The sequence below is a fragment of the Lolium rigidum genome, chromosome 6 (assembly GCF_022539505.1).
Source record: "Lolium rigidum isolate FL_2022 chromosome 6, APGP_CSIRO_Lrig_0.1, whole genome shotgun sequence".
Lineage (NCBI taxonomy): Eukaryota > Viridiplantae > Streptophyta > Magnoliopsida > Poales > Poaceae > Lolium > Lolium rigidum.
In genome coordinates, this window is record NC_061513.1 from 273,622,130 (window position 1) to 273,630,886 (window position 8,757).

General features: G+C 40.7%; 1 protein-coding gene across 1 annotated transcript; it reads right to left on the reverse strand.

The window, feature by feature from the left end:
* Nucleotides 1-207: 207 nt before the first annotated feature.
* Nucleotides 208-8,354, reverse strand: LOC124660502 (deoxynucleoside triphosphate triphosphohydrolase SAMHD1 homolog). The gene is made up of 18 exons (XM_047198324.1): nucleotides 8,196-8,354; nucleotides 5,731-5,791; nucleotides 5,069-5,175; nucleotides 4,922-4,973; nucleotides 4,762-4,852; nucleotides 4,415-4,505; nucleotides 4,118-4,156; nucleotides 3,957-4,024; nucleotides 3,795-3,857; nucleotides 3,056-3,111; nucleotides 2,883-2,956; nucleotides 2,286-2,378; nucleotides 2,091-2,192; nucleotides 1,265-1,345; nucleotides 1,082-1,173; nucleotides 956-971; nucleotides 740-850; nucleotides 208-655 (listed from the first exon to the last, which is right to left on the reverse strand). Exons 1-18 carry the CDS (start codon nucleotides 8,352-8,354, stop codon nucleotides 548-550), a joined length of 1,464 nt encoding a protein of 487 aa, XP_047054280.1. The 3' UTR covers nucleotides 208-547.
* Nucleotides 8,355-8,757: the final 403 nt, after the last annotated feature.

The following is an 8,757-nucleotide window of genomic DNA, read 5'->3' on the forward strand; positions in this document are numbered from 1 at the left end:
GGGGTGTGCTAGACATGCTCTAACAAGGATACCCTAGCGGTGCGTTGAACAAAGATGGTTCACAAGCCCCAAGCCGTATGGCCGGACGTTCCTGCATTTGTGTAATTTGGTTTCGGGCGAGTTAGCTCGGTAGCATGATTAATGTAATGAGTCAGGTTCCATCTCAGGAACAAAAATCCCAGTTCCATGTCAAAGGGAAGCGATGTGTACATAAGAATGTGATACATATTCACTGTTTCAGTAACTGGGAGCAATGTCATCAACATATAGGTAAGCATACGGGGGTAGTACATGCAAAATTAGAAGCACTTTGCACATGCATCATGCTATCTGCATCTGATAGCCATACGCCCATACTTTGTCAGCATATCTAACGAGTAACTATTCTTGTTCGTCTATAACCTGTACAATAACCAGCGTGTTCCCTGTGCAGATTACCAGCTAAGACCTGAATATCTTGTTTTTCCGTTGTAGTAGTATAAATGTTCCTTGCATGTTTGTTTGTAAAGCTGTGTCCTCCTAGTAGTATGCAACTGCGACTGGCTGTCTAGTCAAATCTCATGCGCCTCTTCTTTGTGGGTGTGTCGTGCACCTGCGTCTTCTCACCATACATCCTCACCTGCAGGTTCTCGAAGGCTTCCGACACCGCTTGCACCTGCAAAAGATTTGGGTGATTTAACGAAATGAAACTGGTGTGTTCTGTAACTGATTTAGCTGCACGTATGTTTTCTTCACTCACCAGCTCGGGTTTTTTAGCGTACACTCTGACGATTCTGTCTTGGTTGCAGGCAGGCAGCAAGTGGCTGACCCGATCCTCAGTTATCGTGAACTTCTCCTCGCACCCGGAATCCTGGTGTGACAACAGTTCTACTTAGACCAGGTGGAAATCATGCATATCTCATTCTCAAGGAATAATCACAATAATTATACAAGATGGGAAGGGAATTGTAGTTACCTTGAAGAACTTGACGCTGCGGAATGGTCGTTATGCATGCCAAAAGGAAGCAACTAGTTAAAACTTGGAAGATTATTGCATGCCTAAATCAATAACAGAGTCTAACGAGTGGTCAAGCATCGAAACCTTTCAAGGGGGTTGTCCCTCCCACGCGTTAAATCAATCTTGACATTGCTGACCGCAACGTCTTCTTCCTTCAGCAGCACCTTAGATGATTTCTGAAGAGAGGAGATTGAAAACAGTGAGCTTGTATAATTCAGAGACGTTAGGTCATAGCACCCAACTCAAATGAGTGAAGTAGACTTGAACCTGGGAACAAACTATGTCTTGTGGAGTTATATCCTTGAAATGCTCCAGTTTATCTTTTGGAACAGAATATTGATTGCAGAACTGCAAATCAAAACAATTTAACTGAATCAACAAGTACAATACCACAACATAACTGTGATGATGCACATCATGTAAGTACAGCACAGAACAAAACATGCCTATGAGTCTGAAAAGTAAGTAAAAAATTAATCTAGTTCAATATTGGCAAATTTTTCTATCAATAAAATATTCCTAGAAGAATATTAGCAATAACAGGGTGCAGATGCTGTCTCTGCAATCTGCAATGTTATCCAGCATTGCACAGGAATGTACCTAAAAGCTTTCCACAGAGGCACCAACTCACTTCAAAACCTATAGCAGTCAACATTATCCATCGGTGGACAGACATGTGCCTAAAAGCTTTCCATGAAACCTTTAGGTTTGACAGGCACCAACTCACTTCAAAAGCTACACCAGTCAATGTGTCTGCCAACTCCACGTACAAAGACCAGCAAAATAAGCAAAACAACAAAACGTTGACTAAACAAACACACATAAACTGCTAATTGTTGCTTGCAACACTTAATAGAATTTCATTTTACCTGTCAATTGTCATATGGAGTTAACGAATGAGCAACATTCTAATATATTCCCTCTGTTCCACAATCCTTGTCGTGGTTTTAGTTCAAACAAGAATTGTGGAACGGAGGGAGTAGCATGTGCATTACTATAAGATCAACAGTTTTAGCACAAAAACTTGTGAGAAGCCTGAAAGAAAAGACAAGAAAAAATAATAGAACAAATTTGCAACGGAAAGGACTGCTACCTTGTAGAGCTGTCTTCTGCGAATACGCTGAATGATTTCTTTTGCTTTCTTCAGTTCATCGTTTGGAGCAGTCTCAATGCTTTTAACAATTGTGTCATCTAACTGGAAACGGCAGAGTTCTAGAGTTAAGAGGGATAGATTAACAGAAAAGGCATTAACATAGCCAAAAAAAAAAACATTAATCGAGCACCAAACCTTCCAAAATTCCTCTGGGTCTTCTGCATGCAAGGCTATTCCCAAATAATCATTAGCTTCAAGAAGTGCATCCACAAGCATCAGTTCAACAGCCTAAAGATTGAAGACTGTTAGAAGCAGACCCATCATTTATGAGAAGAAAATGTACCGGAAAATGTAGATAATGGGAATCCTATTTTGGGGGTGAAACAGCAAACAGTATAATTGGTGATCCAACGGAAAGGACATGTAAAAATGAGAAAGCAACATAAAAGAGTGATGTGATTTAAGGAAATCAAAAAATGAGATCACGGTAGAAAAATATTTTATTTATAGCTAAACTGAATCAACATGAGAACTTGAAAAGCTTCATCAAACAAACTTCATGCCAAAAAATGGCAACCCCACTTCAACGATCTTCTACAATACCGTAGTATGACCAACAATTAATACTGTTTATGGGAAAGTCCTCGTGTTGCTGTAGCACAATTGTTTAGACTTAGTTGTGGCTTTTCTCTTCATTGGTCTATATGATTTAACCATGATATCGTTTTCATGTAATGAGAGAACAATGTGTTGGAGTTGGAGAACAGAAGGATTACAAAGAAGAATATGTACCTTTACTTTGGCATGGGTATAGACAGTCCGATGCAGATCAGCACGTGTGGTAAACAATTTATGGACGCTCAGATCTATAATTCCAAGTGGAGTCACATATTAGATACTTTTGAAAAAAAACGATATCAATGTTTAAACTTAAATAGATGAATATTGTCATATAGTACACCTACAATCTTTGGCAGGGTAGCAGATTTCATCACCCATCACTCGCATGCCTTGTAAAAGCCTGAAAAAAATGGTGATAAGCCACAAGAAATGATAATAAGTGTGGTAATAATGGAAGTTTAAAAGACTTCACATGAATTTTCCAGAAAAAAGGACAAGACACATTTAACTAGCTTGAGTTCAGTAGCAAATCACAATATGCACAACTTCATAACACAATTATTCTGAAAGTTCAACAAACAATTATTTAGTCATGTCTGACATAAGATATTGAAAATACAAGGGGCATTTGATCTAAAAGTCCTAATATCAGCTAGCTAATGTTGGAAAACTCATTTCTTTTATGTACAGAAAAAAAACATGCAAAGACAGTCATCATATTAAGGGGAAATATAGGTGTGTGAGACTATAGGGAATAAGTAGTTCTGTAGCTGTTACCGTTACTAGTCCTTATTTTATTATCAGAGATCAAAGTCTAGCTAAAGATATAGAAATTGACAAATATTGTTCAAGTGCCCATGATCAAACTCACAGGTAGCATTTCTTGTCAATAAATAAACGTTGCCAATTGTTTTTCTGACATAATCTGTCATCGCCATAATCATGTATTCTACACAAAATTATCTGGGGGATGCCAGTGTGTCACAGCAGTGCAGACCTTGGAATTCTCGTGTTTCTATTCTTAACAAGGTCAAAGAGGCAATTGGGCGAAAGAAGGTTAGCACATTTGATAACAAAGTATACCTCCAGTGCTGGAAATTGCTCCCCAGGCCACATGCTCTGCTATCGCGGTCAATGTAGTCAAACCTGCACAGTTATTCTAGCTTATATCATAAACAGATGGTTGTAGAGACAGTGATCAGCCTATACATGAATGCAGAAGTACAATGTAAAGAAGGCCCTTACTTGTCAACATCTATACCATTGCGACCATTAGCAACAATGTCGTAAAGAAAACGCTTCTCCTTCGCACCCTGCGATGAAACAATCTTCATTTCATCCAACTGAAGAAACCTATTTTCAGTCGAACAGATAATTACAGTGACAGGAGAGAACAAGATACATACCTCCGTTGTGGAGAACTTAGAGCTTGCAATTATCATTTCCTGCAGAACATTTTTTAGAAGGTTAGAGTTTGGTACAGCAAAGCACATCATGCTGTTCTATACACGATAGGGTATCCTAGACAAATGGGCGTCATCTCCGACTGCTGTAGGTTTCTCATTTTATTTCCTATAATAGTATTCCCTAGAAATGGCAGATTGCACATTGAACAAATCTATGTAAGACTTAGAAGTCATAATACTTAAAAAATGCAATGAAAGTTGGTTTGCGCTCTCATAAGTGCTGAAAGTAAAGCTTACCTTGACAATTTTCAGATAATCAGGTTCAATATCTATTGCATGTTTATCAACAATATTGTCCAGCAGCAGTGCAGACATATGTTCATGGGACCTGAATGAACAAATCAAAAAGTTTTAATTGAGATCAACCAAAATCTCAAGATATCTAACAGATTAGCAGGCATGTGGAAATTCAGATATGTGGGTTTAATCAATGATCATGCTATGTTATGCCAGACACATGACAACGAATGCCTCGTAACAAGGGATCAAAAGCTGTCAACAGGCAAAACCTTGACAACACATGTATAGTAACTGAAAATTTAGAAAATAATAACTATCAACAGCATATATGAAAACAGAATCACCATTTTGATGTTGATCCTGGATCAACACGAGGAAGAAACTCATGCTCAAACAAATGACTGAAGGGGCCATGTCCAATGTCATGCAGGAGACCTGAACCGAATAATCGCAAAGATCATTAATACGAGAATTTAGTGGAGCCACAAAGTTAAGAACACCAACCTGCTAGTTTCACAGTTTGCACATCTACACGGTCAATGCCAAGCTCTTTTCCCTGTTGATTGAAAAAATGCATAAGCTTCTCCGTTACTTTACAGAAATTGTCACTTGGCAGTATATATCAGCAAGTATGTGTTTAATGGTACAAACCTGGTTCATTTGAAGATTTTGCATAGCTTCCCCAGCTAGCTGATAAACACCTAGCGAATGTTCAAAGCGCGTGTGGACAGCACCTGGATACACCAGATACGTAAGACCTGAAAAGCATAGAGCATGTTACACAAACATCAATATAAATCAATACAGTATAGTGTAAATCCCATCAGAATTTGATTTACCATAAGAGAAGATCACGGATATGTTCGTTTTAGAAACAAAATTTAAGAACACTCAAATCTCCCAAATCATATACAGTGAACACTGGTGCACAAAGAAGTAATAGTTGACTGAAAAAAATTAAGTAGCAATGCACCTCATTTTTCACTGGACAATAAACACAATCATGAAATTGTTGCAATCATAGCTTTCATTGTCATGGGTGAGCGTAACATTAGCTATAGGCATGAAACCTGTAGGCTAAAATAATTAGTATGCACACTATATGACTAACAGCCGATTTGACCATATACACACTATAGCTGCAGCTAAGGAAACAGTTCTCTGAGATGAAACTACATTGATGAGCCCTTAAATTAACTTAACTAGGACATAACGAATAAAAGATATGGGACTCCATTTGGAGTTCTTCCACTCCAGCAACGTAGAATGCAAAGGTTCCAGGATGGGTTCTCAAGTGTAGGAAGCAAACTCACCAAGCTGTTTCAGATCCCGTAACCTCTGGAATTCCTCTGTATCCACAAATTCACAGGCCAACTGCATACCAGAAGAAGCAATTGTTATTAAAGAAAAATTGATAGTTCAAGCAACTGAAATTATCTAAATCTTCAATAGTTCAGAGTTCAGTACACAAAAATTTAGAAATAATTTAGTTCAAGCAACTGAAATTATCTAAATCTTCAATAGTTCAGAGTTCAGTACACATCCAAATAACCTATTGCAAACAATAACAGCCATATACTGGACTGCTGGGTCAATAAGAGGGTTTTTGTTTTCAGAAAAGAAGCAGCAGGTGTTATGTTCTACTTGTAACAGATGCATAGCATTTAAACTAAAAATGGAAGCCAGCTATCCAATAGCAAGAACACGAAGGCAGTATGAAATACTGTTAAATGTTACTAAAATTGATCCAATGCTACTGACATCATGTACAAATGCTCTTTAGTCTTTACAGAGTACTCAAATTCAGGAAACTGAAATACTCAACTAGTATGCAGAAGTCCCTATGCAAATTGCTATCCATGGTAGAAAGTAAAAGGGAACCAGTATAGCTTAAATATGAGCCAGTCGAGATAAATTCATCATCCACATTAGAATAGACGTTACAAAATGCAATAAGCACCTGGTGCACCACACGGGAGTAAATGCAGTGTAGTACAGTAAAATACTGAAACATCCCAGCCAAAAATGGCGATGAAGTGAAATGCCTAAAGTGTTTTACTCCCAGCAATACCCTTTACCATCTGTGATGATAGTATAATCCATGTTTAATTAACATGTAGTACAGGCTAGTACTTGGAAGCCTCATGTTAGCCCAAACACTAATAAACAAAACAAGCCAATCAAGGCTTATTATTACCCCCATAATACCTGTCGCTCTCAAAGTTGACCTGACACATAACATTCTCCAGTCGAATTTTAAAACGCTACAGCACATGTGTGGGCTAAATACGCATTTGATACGCCACGACTACGCAGACATACTCAAATTTGAAGAAGAAAAATGGCCCACACACAGCTAGTAGTACTAGCTACTAATAGGTTCATAGCGAATAAAATGCAAGACCATGGTAGTATTTTTTTCGCTTGTTTGGTCGACCACAACAAACGAACCAGCATATCGAGGGTGAGGAAAACTGCTCAGATATCGGATGAAATCGCAGTATATAAACTACAGCAGGATCAAACAAACATATGCAGATTGCATAGCGAATCGCATACTGCACGATTTCTGATCGGATGCTAGCAATATAACAGTTAATATGAACTGCTGGGTCAACAAGCTGAGGCTTTTTTTTTCAGAAAAAAGAAGCAGCAGGTTAATGTTCTACCAGGTAACACATGCAGAGCAGTGAAACTAAACATGGAAACCAATTGGCCAACAACAAGAACACGTAGGCAGTATGAAATCCTGTTAAATGTTACTGAAAATCGATCCAATGCTAGTGCCATCATGTACGAATGCTCTTTAGTCTTTACTTAGTACTCAAACTCAGGAAACTGAATTTTTCAACATAGCTTAAATATAAACCAGTTGAGACTAATTCATCATCCACATTAGAATGGACGTTACAAATTGCCATAAGCACCTGCTGCACCACAACAGGAGTAAATGCAGTGAGTGTAGCACAGTGAAGTATCCAAGCCAAAAATAGGCATGAAGTGTTCTACTCCCACAATACCCTTTGTTAGCTTGGTAGATCCTCCCTGTAGCATGTTAAATTAGTACTATTTGGAAGCCGCATGGCATGTTACGGCCCAAACACGTTAGGACTAAACAAGCCAATCAAGCCTCTTATTAACTACTACTCCCATAATACATGTCGCCCTCAGAGTTGACCTGCCTGACGCGCAACATTCTCCGGCGGAAAGCAACTCCATGGAATTTTAAAACGTAACGGCACATGCGTAGCTAAATAAGCAGTTGCTACGCCACGACAAGGGGAGAAGCATACTCAAATCTGAAGAAGAAGAAAAATGGCCCATGCGCAGATAGAAGTACTAGCTACTGTTGAGAGCAAACAAATTGTGAGACGATGGTAGTATAGTACTTTTTTCGCTTGTTTCGTCGACCGCAACAAACAAGCACCCTATCGCGGGTGAGGGTGGCCAACTGCTGTGATGGAATCGCAGCGTGTAAACTACCGCAGGATCGAACAAACAAACAAACAAACAAACAGGTAACAGTTATCATACGGAAACGCGTGCTGCGCGATTTCTGGAACTGAACGCTGGTAAAAAAAAATAGGGGGACAAGCGCTCCAATGCCCAATCCCGAAACCCCAATCAGCCGAAACCGACGGTGCACTCGCCCGGGCAGAAACCCCAAATCAACCAAGGACCAACCCCACCCACCAGCCGCCGCAACAAAACAAGAGGAAGGTAGCGACGGGAAGGGAGGAGGAGAGGATAAGGGTCGGAGGCGCGGGCAATCACTCACGGGGTCGAGCGAGATGTTGCCGTGGAGGTTGTCGAAGACCTGCTTGGTGGAGAAGCGGTCGTACTCGCCGTACGGGCGCCTGGCCGCCGGAGGCGGCCGCACGGCCACCGCGGGCTCATCCCCGTCCGCGGCGGCGGCGGCGGCGCAGTACTCCCCCATCCTCTCCGTGGAACTCGCGGAACCCCCGCAACGAAACTTCTAGAAGGTTCGAGACGCGCGGCGGCGGCGGAGACAGGTGGGTGGGTCTCGCTCGCGTCGTGGGGTTGCGGGGATGGGCAACGGGGAAGAGGGGCTTTGCTTGGATTAAATAGGCAGAGATTGGGAAGGAGCAGAAACTGCAATGGAAGGGGGGATTAATTTGTTAATAATCGGGGGTTACGATCGTTTTAGTTTTAGTTTAGTTTAATGATCCGTTGGCGCGGGGCGTAATTTTCACATGTTTCTCTCGCTCTACGGTTATTTTTTCCTTTTCCACGGCGCCCTTTGCTTGGTGGCCTCTGTTGGGTCTACAATCGCTGGATGGCACGTGGGGCCAGCGTGTGTCCGGTCCCACCTGTCGGTG